This window comes from Colossoma macropomum, unplaced genomic scaffold, assembly GCF_904425465.1.
Source record: "Colossoma macropomum unplaced genomic scaffold, Colossoma_macropomum, whole genome shotgun sequence".
Lineage (NCBI taxonomy): Eukaryota > Metazoa > Chordata > Actinopteri > Characiformes > Serrasalmidae > Colossoma > Colossoma macropomum.
The window spans coordinates 16407768-16423391 of record NW_023494785.1 but is presented as its reverse complement, the minus strand read 5'-3'; the positions used below and the strand labels follow the sequence as shown (position 1 = coordinate 16423391).

The 15624-nt window shown below is 38.5% G+C and overlaps 1 protein-coding gene across 1 annotated transcript; it reads left to right on the top strand.

Moving 5' to 3' along the window:
* Positions 1–10472: 10472 nt before the first annotated feature.
* wu:fj39g12 (uncharacterized protein LOC563937 homolog) lies at positions 10473–12625 on the top strand. Its single transcript, XM_036584582.1, has 3 exons — positions 10473–10659; positions 11262–11408; positions 11801–12625. Exons 2-3 carry the CDS (start codon positions 11310–11312, stop codon positions 12098–12100), a joined length of 399 nt encoding a protein of 132 aa, XP_036440475.1. The 5' UTR covers positions 10473–10659; positions 11262–11309; the 3' UTR covers positions 12101–12625.
* The last annotated feature ends 2999 nt before the right edge of the window (positions 12626–15624 follow it).

Here is a 15624-nt window from a genome sequence, read left to right as displayed (position 1 = left end):
ACCATTAGAATACAATTTTACAATGTTAGATAGATGAATCATAAATATCAGATCCACACATACGTACATACTGTCTGATCACATAAAAATATTTTGGCCAATCATATCAAACATTCTTTTGGCAGCACTGATCTGTTCTCTCCTGAATCTGCTTAATGTGAATGTCCCATTTTCTGATGAGTGTGGTGAGGAGGAAAACTAAAGCAGGGCAAAATGTAGGGTACAATTTGTAAAAAGTGGGAGGCTGGCTGTGAGAACACGAACCCAATATGAGCAACTGGGCCCTGTTGGGTTCGGACAGATATACTAAGCTCCAATATAGACTAGAATATAGCCTGAGTGAGCGTTAATAATAAGGACTGCAAGCAAATACAACTCAGATTTCTTAACAGTGGTGGTGACAGAAGCCATGGATCACAATGTCTCCAACACAACTATAGCCATTTTATTTGCTGTTCAAAACCACATATGAACCTATATTTCTTAATAAATTTTCTCTCAGGACTGTTTTCTGCATGTACCTCTCCACCATGAATGATTTTTAAAAATGTATGTTTAAGGCCTAAAACCCATCACAAAACTGTCATAGAACAATGTTTCTCTAGACTGCCACATTTTAAAACAAAGCTTAATGATATACTTGCACAGAAATATAGAAAAATCTGAGGAATTCCTTTACATGTATAAACATAAATGTAAAGGGGCTCCACAATGACTTCAGAAGAGTGCAATAAAACAAATGTATTTTACTTAATGAAATGGGAAGCATAGAACAGTTGCAAATGGCTACTGTAAGGAAGCTGATCAAAAGCTTTGTCATCAGATCGCTGTGGGCTCAATGTAATTATCTTATGCGATAAAAGAGTTAGCAGCTGTTCTTGTTTTTATTTGCTTTTCTTATTTTGTCCTAAAGTTTATACTGGCTGGAAGCAATGTGTTAAGAAACACACAAGCTATAATTGCTGTTGCAGTGCGAACATTCAAGAACAATACAATGCATTGTGCATGTTCTATACCTTCATTTCATGTTCAGCTTTTGGTTCATAATCCACAGCTTCAAGGTACAGCAAATTAGTTTGCTGCACTGTTTCTAAAACTAAAGCCCTGAAGGATTTAGTTGTATTCTGAAAATACATTGAAAAGGAGATATATAAAATGACACAGACACACACATATTGCTTCCCATTATTATTGGCACTCTCGACTATGAAAAAGTAGCTGTTGTTTATCTACTTATCTTGAGAAGCGGTAGCTGTTGTTGATCTGCCTCTCTTATTATAATTATTTTTACTTTGAATACTTTTTCCTCACTCAAAGGTACTTTCAGATAAACAACAAAGGCGTTTCATTTCGTAATCTGTTTTTCACATCTTTTTGAGTGTCAGTCATTCTGAAGGCCACTTCATGTACTGATATTGAAGCCGATCACAAGGCAACACATCTGACTGAGAGCGATTTGTAGAGCCTGTATAGCAAAGAAAAATAAAATCATATTTTTCTTATACCTGGAACATAGTGTATCTCAAAAGGTCAGTCTCTTGTGCTGGATCTTATTTAGCCCTGTCTGAGCTTTCAGCGCCGCGTGAATGGTCCATTGTGAAACGTCTGACTTCCCTCTAACCCTGCTACCGTCTGACCCCAGAGCATTCAGCAGTGCTGATTGGGGCCAAACCATTCAGCATGGCAACACATCCACAGCTCAGAGAGCTGAATCTGTGTGTGTATGACCATGTATTTAACTCTTTTTCAGGTCCAGTGGAGGAAGGAATATGGTTTCATGTAAAACAATTATACAACAATGTCAATAACCTGCTGAAAGAGTTTATAAACTGTTGAGCAAATACAAGAAACTCCACTGAACTTTTTTGAATTGTTTTCTGAATTGTTGTTTTTTTTCCTCTTAAGTTGAATGTATCAGGTGATTCCATGATTGAGGTGACATTTAGCCCTTGTTTTAAAAATACTATTTTATTTATCATTACTTTGCCAATTCCTGTTGAATATGTAATCTTCAACTATTCCAGATATTTTACAGGAGTGAACGCACAGTGTAAATGCAGGAAGAGACTTTTTGAAGTTATGTGAGATCATTCTGGGGGTCGTGGGAGGGCTGTCAAAAAAAGTACATAGTTGAGTTACAAAAGAACTTTCAGGTGTAAAATTATTATATGACTGTCAATAACAGATTAAAACTCTAAACTCAAATTAGATTGTTTCATGTAGTTATAACCTGTAATGAAGGAAAGAATCACTAACCTGCCCTGAAATTGTTTACAACTTTTCTTTACTGTGCTATGATCATTTGTTGACTTATGTCATAACAGTTATTAATAGTCCTCTGTTTTCTTCTTAGTTATCATCATATTTATCATTATTGGGGTATTTTGCTAGGATATTTATAGCAAAATGCAAATCTGACTGAGAATTTAATGACACTATGGAAAGAAAAAAATGCCAATTTAATAGGCAACAAAACTGAACATCTATACTGAATGTGTATGATATTATTATTTATGTTAATGTTGTTTGTGTGTTAATATTGACATATAAAGCATGCAATTTCAATTCTATGAGTATAACTGTAGGTGCATGTTGTTTTGTGTTTGAATTGCTGTGTTCAGATAACAGGGTTGAGGTAATGTTGAAGGACACAGGTAGAATGTTCATTTTTCATGACCTGTAATGAAAAACTCATGGGAAAGGCTGTTTTAAACATGGGATGTTAAATGGATTCACAAAGTAATACAATTTTTGAAGTATTTTATTTACAAGTATTGAAGTATTTTATTTATTATTTTAAGTATAGGTATAGTGGGCTGAGAGATTACTGTTTTTTATTGATATCTCATATGTTGTTATGAGGGACAGTTGACATATGTTTAATATATGCATTTCATAGTTTACCTTCAGTTTATATACATATTAGTAAATGTAACAGCAGTAGGACTCCATAGGCATGGAACCACCCATCATTATGCATTGCCTGTATAATGTAATGGAGGTTTTGATGTGAAACTCTCTATAAATCATTTTTGAAAGGAAAACATTGCCCTATGGGGAAAAATGCTTTTTGACATAAATGCAGCTTTTAATTTATAAGTAAAAGAGCCCAAGAATTTTCTTTTGCTTCTTAAAGTCGAAGTTAGTGTTGTGCTGGTTGCAGGGTTTAGATACAGTAATACAGAAGTCAGTGGAAATACCCCACAAAGATAGGAATACAAAGCTTTTATATTTATGCGAGTGTGTGTGTGTGTGCATGTTCTGAGCTCCTGCCTCAGTGAAAAGCACTCTAAATGCCTTAATTACGGCCCATTGTTCTGCCCCGAGCGTTTAATTGTGTTGAGATGTGGAGAATGTAGGCAAAAGCTCAGCTTTTAATTACAGTGGTGATGCCAGCATGCAGGGAGATAATAGAGGACCGTGCTGAAGGCTACAGCGAGCACTCGGACCTGTGGCTAATGTAGTTTAGATTCACCTTCTCTCACTCTGAGCTGATTAAATGCTTTTGTACTCACTTAATTACAATGATCTCCTGCATGCAAGTGTGATTGAAAAGGTGTGTAGGGGTATGTGTGCGTAGGAGGCTTCTACATGTACTTATTCTCATCACTGCTGCAAGGCAAAGGCACTCACTCATAGTTTTGTATTAACAGCCCCCTTTATCTCATTTATTCATTAATTCATATTCACTTAACGCTTGATTTATTGCTCTGTTATGAAATCGTGTAACTGTTTCTTCATGTTGTGTTTTTCTAGCAATGTCAAAAATTATTTAAGATGAAAGTGACCTGTTCTTTAATTTATTACTCCTTATCTGTCTGCCTTTTTAATTTGGTTAGTGAGATTTTGCCAGCCCCTGTCATAAGCAGAAACTCAAAATTTCACAGAGGCAGCGATGCCTTTGACTCGAGTTCAACTCAGTCAGATCCTCTCGAATGTGTGAACCTGCTGGTGTTGTTTTGAATCATACTGTTATAAGTTGGACATTGTAACCATGTAAGAACCCTTTTTGTTGCTATATAGGACTGTATAAAACACATTCACCATCAATCTTATGATGAAGATGAGAAATATTTCACCATGCAAAGAACTATTAAGCATGCAAATGGCTTTTTGATGCTCATGGTTCTACATAGAACCACTGTCTTTACTAAAGAACCCTTAAAGAACCATCTTTTCATAGAGTGCTGATAAACACTCATGGTACCAAGATGAGAGATTCTTTGCATTTTTGTAGAAAGGTATTTCATTATGATGCATTGTCCATAATCTCTTTACCAAAGCAACTTACACTGTGTCCTCAACCTGGCCTTTTTTTAATATGTTGTCGTGACTGCGAGCCTGCCAGTCTTACTGTGTTAATTTTTCTCCCAGCTGTGAAATGGGTCAGAGAAATGACTGCATTAACGCTAAACTTCCCACACACCTTTGCTTTGGTTAAGGTGATTACATGAAAAGCATATGAACTGCTTTTAGAGAAATACCCAGGAGTACTATGCACAAGTCAGAGACCACCCTTCGTTTATTTAATTTCCCATTAAGTACCAGTCAAATTTCAAGAGATATTTCTGAGGAGATTAGACATAGGATAATCCACTTGCATAATGAAGAGGAAAGTCAAAGCAAAATATATGAAAAAAACAAGAATTTACAAAGCAGAAATCACAGTTGTTAACAGTCCTATTTTCTCTGTATCTTTAACAATTTTTTGAATTCACAACAGGTGACAGTGGACCTGGTAGACCACCAACACTGTCACCATCAGATAAACAGGACTAAAAGCTTTCATCTTTAAGAGAGAAGAGAAAATCAAGCTCCACTCTTGCTTCAGATCTGATAAAATACACAGGTGTTTCTGCCCATCCTTTCACTGTGAGAAGACCAAAAGACCTCAACATCACCAAATGTGTCTGGGAATACCTGAATCATGAGAAGCAGAAAATACAACCAACTGGACTTTGATGGTGTGGAAAAAATATCTCTGCAGATTTCCTGCAGAAAAAGAACTAATGCAAGTCCCTCAAAAATAATTGAGGCTTGCGTATGTAAGTGTACCTATGTTTTTAAATGTACTGTCCGAAACACATCCGGGAGGGGGGGGAGATGGGGAAAGAAAGGGGATGTTATGTGCTCTTACGTTGTATGTATGCCAACATATAAGTTAAAAGACAATAAAACAATGGTTCACAAAAAAAAATAAAATAAAATAATTGAGGCTTCTGTGTAATTTCCTGTTCAGTATACACTCACTCAGCACTGTATTAGGAACAATATACTATTTGGGTAGAGCCTCCCTTTGCTCTCAAAACAGCCACAAGTCCTCATGGTATGGACTCCACAAAGTGTTGGAAACATTCCTTTAAGATTCTGGTCCATGTTGACATGATTGCATCATGCAATTCCTGCAAATTTTTCAGGTTCACTTCTGTGCTGTGAATCTCCTTTTCTGCCACATCCCAAAGGTGTTCTACTGGATTCAGATCTTGTGACATGGTGCATTATCATGCTGGAAATAGCCATTAGGAGATGGTTAAATTGTGGCCATGAAGTGATGCACAATGCTCAAATAGATGGTAGCATTCAAGCAATGATTGATTGGGATTAACTGGCCCAAATTGTGCCAAGAAAACTTCCCCCACACCATTACACCTCCTTCACTAGCCTGGGCTGCTGACACAAGGCACATTAGGTCCATGGATTCATGCTTTTGAAGCAAAATTCTGACCGTACCATCTGTGTGCCTCAGCAGAAATCGAGATTGATCAGATCATATGTTTTTCCAGTCTTCAACTGTCCAGTTTTGGTTAGCCTGTGCAGTGGGCACAGGCTCACCAAAACTGGACAGCTTTCTTGTTCTTGGCTGACAGAAGTGGAATCCAACACCATCTTTTGCTGTTGTAGCCCATCCGCCTCAAGGTTTGACATGTTGTGTATTCTGAGATGCTTTTCTGCTCACTACAGTTGTACAGAGTGCTTATCTGAGTTACTGTAGCCTTTCTGACAGCTTAAACCAGTCTGGCCATTCTCTGTTGACCTCTTTTATCAACAAGGCATTTCCTTTCACAGAGCTGTCGCTCACTGGATGTTTTTTCTTTGTTGCACCATTCTGAGGAAACTCTAGAGACTGTCGTGTATGAAAATTCCAGGAAATCAGCAGTTTTAGAAATACTCACACCAGCTCATCTGGCACCAATAAACATGCCACAAATCACTGAGATCACATTTTTTCTCTATTTTGATAGTTGATGTGAACATTATCTGAAGCTGTTGGCCCGTATGTGCATGCTTTTATGCACTGCAACATTGCCACATGACTGGCTAGATAAATGAGTAGATGTAGATTTAGAATTTTAAATAAATGAAGTGTTTTCTGACCATTGCACAGTACCATAGATGCTAAAAGATGTATAGTCCCATACTAAAAGGGCTTTTCAGATGAAAGCTTTTCTGACAGTGTAATTTCATTGAAAATTATTCTTAATATATCTCCGGAAACTATTTTTATTCCTCAAATTGTACCAAGTTTCCAGTCATTGTCAGGTTTTAAATATTTCACTAAACAGCAAAGAAACAATGAATGAAAGATTTGATGTGGATTTGATTGTTTTTGTTTGAGTGGCAGTTTTTATAATTCATTCAAACACATTAATGTGAATGCTTGATGGAGCACATAGAGGAGCATAACTGTATGTGTGCGTATATATAATAAAATGATGTCATGACTGCAAGTATTTTGTCCCAGCATGGCTAGACAGCATCACTACCCTTTTCAGACATCTCTCTCTCTCTCTCTCTCTCTCTCTCTCTCTCTCTTTCTCTCTCTCTTACCTTTCTCAATTGTTCTTCCCCTGTTACTCAAACTCAAAAATTTTGCTCTAAACTTTGTGCTCTCCTGCTCTTGTCCTCTCTCCCACTCACACACCCACACAGGAGCCATGCAGCCCACACTCTTCTCCACACTCATACACACACTACACCTCTCCACTTTTTCACCATCCCTACCCACAGAGCTGGAACACACACACTGCACATTTCATGCACATTTCACCTTCGCTTCTTTCTCTCTCTCCCTCGCTCTGGGGTGATGCACTGGAACATTCGAACTGCATCTTGCCATCCCTTCATCTTTTTCATCTCATCCCTCTCTTTTCGCCCACTAGTCCTCCTACACGCATACACACTCTCTCTTTTTTTCTCTTTTTTCTTTCACTTTCGCTCTCCCTCCCTCTTCCTCCCTCTTTCTCTCCCTCGAATGACAAGCGGAGAGAGCTAGAGAGGCCAATTACCCTTCTGCAGACTTGGTGAGTGTGTTATGTAAAATAAGGACACCTTCTGCTGTCTGCAACAGGCAAAACTTCACTTCGGAGTGGAGTAAACTCCTGAGGAGTGCTCATATGTGTGGAAATCTATGTGTACATGTGCACATATGGACAGATTCCTTCTTGATTGCTTATCAGGGGAAAGTAAGCAAATTTTACAATGATGAAAATAGGAGAGGATTTTCATACAGATTATTTGTGTATGTTTTCAAGTTATTAATTTCAGGATCAAGTTCAAGCAGAATTTCACTGTCATCCAAACCATATACAGGTTTACAGTGGAATGAAACAGTGGTGCGACATGCAAGTGAAGCCCTGTCTTTACAGGACCACACAGTACAAGTGACCAAGACACACTATATATAGTGCAGTGGCGTAACAAGTCATCCCCAGGCCCACATGCAGAGCTTCTAGGCCGCACTCCCCTTCTTCTGAGAAACAAACAATGGCAAGGTAAGTTCAGGAATACCTGATATGACAGCATGCAGAGTTCAAAGATGACCACTATGCTTCCCAGCAACATTGAAAACCTACCAAAATGCTGGAAAAACCTCTCCAAAGTATCCAAAAAAGACAAATGTCAGCATTTTAACCGTACTGCTAAAAATATAGCATTAAACCACCATGACTTCAATAATAATCTACTAGGGGAAGGTTAATCAGTGATACCTTCTCTTTGCAAATTTGCAGATGAGTGTTTGTCTGCACTGACTGTTGGTCTTTTGTGTTTTTTTTCACTGAAATAAGTGACAATTTCATGTTGACTAGGTCAATGGCAATGGTCCAAAATCACTTTAAATAAAAGCTTTTTACATTAATGTCCATTAAAACATAAGCATGTTTTTTCCTGTAAAGTTCAAAGCAGAACAGGTGATGTTTAATCTAATGGATAAATTAAGGTTAGAGAATGAATCATGACTACAAGGTTTTGTTTGGACAACAACAAATGGCAATCTAATGAACAGTCATTTCTGAGTCTATTCAAGCCTATTTGAGTTCATTTAAGTCTATTCAGTTCCATTTGGGTCTGTTTGTCCTCACAGAAGAACTGGGCCTATGGAATGCTGAGGAATTTCTGTTTTGGGAACAATAAAGCTTGGTTACTGATGGGGATAGTCATAATTGCAATATTTGACAGACCAGTGTGGCTGTGGAAAAGGCTGTGCAGGGTTGGCTGTCAGTGGCAGCAGCTGTGTGGTTGTGTGCAGAGGAGAGCTATTCTTCACTGCGAGCGAGAGAGAATCAGACAGGGTACACAACCATAAAAGCACACCAGCTTCAGCCTGATCAAACAGCACAACCACTCACTGCACTCAAACTGCTTTACAAAGCCAAGTGTGTGTGTGTGTGTTGTGTGAGCTTTGTGTATTAAAATGAATGTAGATGTGAATATATGTCAAGCTGGTGGGCATGCATGTTGTTAGTTTGCAGATTCTAGGTTCTCCCACCACCCCTACCACCCCTTTCTCTCTATGCGTGCATGTGCTTCCCTGCATGTGTGTTGGCTTTCACTCCTGCTCTCAGAGGCCGAGGGGGAGCTGCTAGCAGATGGCACTGGCAGACTGTTACTCTTAGAAAGAGAGAAAGAGACGGAACAACAGAAAAGAGCAAGAACTGGAGGAGAGCATAGAAAAAGAAGAATGAGTAAGACAGATATCTGCCCACACTGACCTAGAGAAATCAGAATGAATAGATATTCCTCATTGACAATAGATTAGACCTGGTCCACATGAGAGAGAGAGAGAGAGAGATGTTGGCCAACCACCCTGTGTGCTGTGATTGGCCATACTTTCACCATTTCATCTGTCACAAAGATTAAAATGTGTTTTACTGAATTTGAAGGCATTTTTGGTGTTGGATGATGAAATCTTTTCTAACACATATAGCTTGCATTAAGACACAAACAGTTAACATCAGATTACACCTGATGAAAGCATCAGCGTCAACATCAGGTTCAACTCAACAAAAGAACTCAGCTTCAATGTCATCTTTAAACAGATTAAAAACTTCAGTTTTGACCTAATAAAAACATCAGGTTCAACATGAGCCTCAGTTTCAACCTGATAAGAACATCAGCTTGAACTTCAGCTTCAGTCTGATAAAAAAAAAACTTCAAATTTAAAATCAGCTTTAACCTGATAAAAGCATCAGCTTCTACATTATACTTCAACCTGATAAGAACATCAACTTCAACATCAGCTTCTATCTGGTAAAAAGATCAGCTTCAACATCAACTTCAACCTAACAAAAACATCAGCTTCAGCATCAGCTTCAACCTGACAAAGACATCAATTTCAACCTGTTAAAAACATCAGCTTCAACACAGGCTTCAACCTTTAAAAACACTAGCATCAGCTAGCATCAGCTTCAATCTGAGAAAAATGCCATAATCAATATCAGTTTCAACCTGATAACATTTTTGCCTTCACCCTGATAACATCACCTTTCACCACATAAAAACATCAGTTTCAACATGAGCTTCAGCTTCAACCTTATCAAAACATTAGTTTCAACATTAGCTTCAACCTCAGCTACAACGTGATAAAAACTTCAGCTTCAACCATTGAACACAGATGCAGAAGTAAAAAGCGTCATTGAAAGCCACATATATCTACAGCAAGGAGAGCCACTAAAAAGGTGCTGGCATCAGTTCAGCGGTCGTAACCCTGTGCCAGGTCCAGCCACTTTTGGCAGTCGGAGTGCAACCTGGCAAACAGAAGGAAATGAGGAGAGTGAGGATGGTCGGACAAGGAATGAAGAAAGGAAGGATGAGATCATTTGGGAAAAGAGGAGGGAGCACCTGGCTCTGACGGCCCAGTTTTGTATGCCAACTCTAACTGGACTTGTGTGTTTCCTGTGTATTTGTTTAAGTGCGGGTCCACTTATTGGGGTCAAGGTGCTCTTTCAGGAGGACACACATGTGGGTAAAAGCAAAAAGATGGCCTTGACGTCATGCGCCCCCTCTGTAGCTATGACATCAACTGCAGAAAAAAAGCAAGTCGATAAGGTGTGTGCATGTGTGTCTGTTTGAGAGAGAAGACAAAAGTCTGTGTGTCAGGAAGATGGGGGGTGGTTACAGCTAATACACACCTCATCCTTACATAGGAGGGTCTATTGACATACTCCTCCAACTTATGCACACACGCACACACGCACAATTCACACTACAAATCAAATTCAGTGAGAGAGAGAGAGAGAGAGAGAGCAAAGGAGGAGGAGAGAAAGGGATGCTCTTAGCAGGTGCCAAATATTGAGAGAGAGGAGAAAGAGAGAAGCAGACAGACAGAGAGAGTGAAGGGGATGAACACTCAGCCACAGGTTTTCACACCAACAATCTCTGGTGAGTTTCCTTCTTTTCAAAATTTGCTCGATTTTTTTCATATGTTTGTATTAATGACTGTGAATATCTTAACCATGTTAATAGCATATTAATCAATATGACCAATAATTAGACCAACAGTTCTGATTAAGGACACTGGTTTTTATTCATTATTAATAAAAACAGTTTCATATCCATCAATGATTTTTGTTTCAGTTTTCAGAAATACCAGCTCATTCTCACTTTCTCATCATCTCATTCTCACAATACTCACCTTTAGTGTAGTTTATAATAAACCAATGCATTTAACATGCATTTACTCTGTTCAACGTGCTAATGTGCTTCACAGCAGGAGACTAATTTATGTACAGGTGTGTCTGTTCAAAGCCGCCATGCCGAGGCTTCAATAAGGCACTGTAACTACCATTAATCTGTGTCAGAGAGCTATATATGTCATGAATGAATGAATGTGTTCGGTTTAGCCTGAGTGTTAACGTGTTCTTCCTCATCTGTCAGTGCTACCTATATGTCCGTATATAAGAGTTCTTTACCTTAAGTGTTTACCCTTATATATGATTTAGCATGATATCTGTGTCCTAGTTAAATTAATTATGTTCCAACAGGTCTGTAAAAGTCTGTGAGTTCGGAATCGTGCGTGTATCTTCTGCGCGATGCTGTGTTCGGCTGTCCTGGCAGTGCTGCTGGTCTTGCTGGCCCCGCTGGACCCCAGCCACGCCCGAAGCCTGCACACCCCCGACCAGGCCATGCAGGTGGGCTGCCTCACTCATATCTGCTGGGGATGGGACATGTGGAAACATATAATCAGGATTGATCTGAAAACTCTGAATGATTATGATTGTTTTAGAATTTAGACTCTTTGTTGTTTTTTTTAAAGAATTCTTTCTCTTTACAATGTCATAGTTTCTTAGTTGTTTCTCCTTTGTTGTTTGTTCCCTTTGCCTTGATGTAAAACATCCTTGGATTTGTGGAAGCCACTACATAAATAGTGGTTAATAATAATAATAATAATAATGATAATAATAATAATAATGACTTGTTATTTTATACCCCTATCTTATTACGTTGTCAGTTTTTTTTATATAGCTACAGGTGAATCAGGAGATTTTAATTGCTGTTTTATTTTTACTGTTCCCCATGGAAGGTCATTGAGCAGTTCCTTGAGCGATACAATGACCTTTTGGCATTAGATGATTTGGAAAATCTCACCAGTGACCACCCAGAGGAGCCCGTGCAAGCATTTAATTCGGGGGTGAAAGTGGCAGAGTATCCCAAATGGATTGACATCCCTACTCAGAATGAAAACTCCTGGCTCCGTCTCCTCAAGGGCACTCTGGCCAATCAGAAGCGAGCCTTATCAGACAGGTCTCGGAGGGGCTGGAATCGTGGCTGCTTTGGCCTAAAATTGGACCGGATCGGCTCTATGAGCGGCCTTGGCTGCTAATGATGGACAGAGGGACAAGACCAATGGGAGGTGACTGTTCTGCTAAGCTTTAGATAGAGGTTGCCTCCAAGAACAGATCTAGAGCTAGTTTTACCCATCTTAACTTACATGGTCAGCATCAGAACTTCTCTCAGATCAGCTGTTGGGGGCAACTTCTAGCAGCTTCTATTGAACATGCAGTGGAAGACTCGATAACTACATGGGTGACCTCCTTATGCTGTTTCTTTCACTCCGCTTGTGTCTTACTGTACTGTAAATTGGTTTATTACTATTAAGTGCTGTAACATTTTAGTGTCTATTCGAGATCTGTCTGTACTGTGATGGTAGAGGAGTGAAATTAAGCTCTGTTCACTTATATTATTATGTTAGATAACGCAAAGAACATTTTATCTTTTGGATTATAGGGAACCATTGGTAACTATATTTCAGACTGTTCTGGGGACATGCATGGTTAATGTTCAAAATTAACATGGTTGACTTTTATGTTTATGTATGTTTGGCATGAATAAAATGTTTCTAAAATCATTCATTTGCACTGTGTTAAAGATGTCAGTGGAGGCATAAAGTGCTCCTGGTTTTGAAACAGACAGCCACTAGGAAGAGGAATGAAGATGTTTTCACAGTAATACATCAGCCTAGAGGCTGTTCTTGCTCTTTCTATGCCCACACCATAGTCAGAAGGGACACTCTCAGCATTTCACCACCTCAGTTTTGGGCTCACCCTGCTGCCATCTCAGTAAGAGTCCATCTGAGCCCAAATATGTAATCACTTTTGATGCTGCTTCTTTCTTCGGCTTTATTAATTTGCATGTAAGAGCACACCAGTGGAAGCAACTACTAAGAGAGGGATGTGGGCTTTTGATGGAAAAATAGCCTTGTAAATAGAATGTGAAGATAAAGAATAATTTACCCAGTATAATTATCTCCTTTACACCTAAGCCTGTGCTTCAGTCTACTTTGAAGTGATGCTAATTTGAACATAATGGTTTCGTACTGAGAAAGCCTTAAAATGGAGGGAAATGCAAAACCGCATAATGAGGACCTTCTCATTCCATATTGCTGTGCGTCACTGATGTATTTCCCTAATTTCACAGTGGGGATATTTTTAGTGGTGCCCATATACCCACAACCACTGTAATGGTTTTCGAACAGTTTGGGAACTGCATGAAAAAATATTCCTTTTTTCATTTCTTGCCAGTAATTCTATTCAATGTGCGTGTTTGTGTAGGCGTCAGGATTACAGATTTAACCATCTCCTTTAAATCCCTTACATATCAGGACTAAATGTCTCTCACGCTCAGTCGTTTCATATGAGAACCACGCGTCAGGTGTGTGTGTTCTTAAGGTCTCCGGTATCTCCATTATTTAGGTCAGTCTGTATAAAACTACCTTAAATACCCAGTCAGATCTGTTCCCCTCGCCCCCATACCCCCACACAGACCTGCTTTTTCCCTGGAAGTTTGCACTGTTTAAATCTTTTCAGGTTTCAAGATAGACCACAGTCTTAAGTGAGCAACTGACTTTGACATTTCTAAATGCTCAAAAATGTTAAATAAGATGGAAATAAATTGATTTGAATATACTGTGTGACTCCTAAACTATCCCCTTCACATTAGCAAATCATGTTTTGCCTAATGAAAACAGGCTCTTCTCATTATTTATCTTAACAATAGTAATCTTTCTTAGTATCTCACAGTTTTACATTTTCTGCATATGCCAACATGTTTTCTTGTGATAGTAACACACTGGCACAGCAGTTTGACACTGATTACTTAGATCCAGGGTTTCTATAAGTTTAGAAGAAGTGAGTTTGTTGGTATATTTTTGTGTAGTTTAAACTGAAATTTTGAGGCAGGTTCAGGACTCAATAGAAAATATCGCTGTTGTTGGAAGAAAACCTTGTATCTCCATTTTTGATGTTTTTTTCAGTTTCTGACATAATTTGAAAATACTTGTTACCCTTTACATTATATGCACATTTCATGATAAATGAACTAAAAGAACCAAAATGACCAATGGTTCCATTGACTTACATTAAAAGTAAAGTAGTTTTTTCCTTCTCCTGTAAAGTTATCATTTTGGAGATATAAGGTTTTCTTCCGACAACAGCGATATGTTGCATTCTGCTAAGGCACAGAACATATATTTTGAGAGAAATGCCTGTGTGGGGGAGGAAGGCTAAGGCTATCAACTAGCAAGAGATGCTTGAGGGTTTGAACTTATAGGACAGGAACTGTGGCAAAAAAAAAAAGAAAACGTACCTGAAAGCTGTGGGATTTATAGTTAGAATCAAGGCAATTACACTAAATAGTTTGGTACACTGTATTTGACTGAATAATAAAAAATTTATTTAAAAAACATGCTTCAGTGAAGTGGACTCAATTAATCAATTTAATTTTGTGCACTTTTTGTACAATTAAGAAGATTAAGAACAATATGTGTTCTTTTACTCTAATTTGAGTAGGTAAACTTTTTAAATCCAATCCAGAAACCAAAATTCATTCAGATGACTTTTAGAAAGTGACTTTCAGTGTCATAGGTTCATATTTCAAACTTTTAAACTAAAAACAGTCTTTTTCTAATGTTTTCTAAAGAGTCACTTTCTAATGTTTCTATCAGCTCGTTGATTAACATACCAGAAGTAAAGCCACAAAATCACTGTTCTAAATATTTCATTTAGATGAGGTGTTCTTTTTTTTTCAAAATTTCAGCATATTTTGAGTGGTTTGATGTGAAATGGTTCACTTTACAGAAACTTGGATTTGTGCCTTCTGAATTTGTATATACACTCACTGAGCACTTTATTAGGAACATTTCTGTGTATTTACGCTTTGTTCAATTTATCAGCTCCACTTATCATGTAGGAGCACTTTGTAGTTCTACATCACAGACAGGTAGTCCATCTGTTTCTCTGCATACCTTTTTACCCCCTTTTCACCCTGTTCTTTAATGGTCAGGACCCCATAGGACCACCACAGAGCACTTATTATTTATTATTTATTATTTGAATGGTGGCTCATTCTTAGCACTGCAGTGACACTGATGTGGCGGTGGTGTGGTAGAGTGTGTTGCGCTGGTGTGAATGGATCAGACACAGCAGTGCTGCTGGAGTTTTTAAACTTCTCAGTGTCACTGCTGGACTGAGAATAGTCCACCAACCAAAAATATCCAGCCAACAGTGCCCTGTGGCCTGTGACCACTGATGAAGGACTAGAGGATGACCAACACGAACTGTGAAGAAACAGATGAGCTATTGTCTCTGACTTTACATCTACAAGGTGGACCAACAAGGTAGGAGTGGCTAATAGAGTGGACAGTGAGTGTACACGGTGTTTAAAAACTCCTGACCATTGAAAAACGGGGTGAAATGGGCTAATAAAGTATGCAAAGAAACAGATGCACCACAGTCTGTAATATAGAACTAAGTGCTCCTATATGGTAAGTGGAGCAGATAAAATGGACAATGACCATAGAAACAAGGAGGTGTTCCTAATAAAGTGATCAGTGGGTTTATACAGTCATAA

Coding starts and splice junctions, on each gene's coding strand:
- wu:fj39g12 (XM_036584582.1), top strand. CDS start 11,310: ATGCTGTGTTCGGCTGTCCTGGCAGTGCTGCTGGTCTTGCTGGCCCCG. Junction 11,409..11,800: donor CCCCCGACCAGGCCATGCAG/GTGGGCTGCCTC, acceptor TCCCCATGGAAG/GTCATTGAGCAGTTCCTTGA.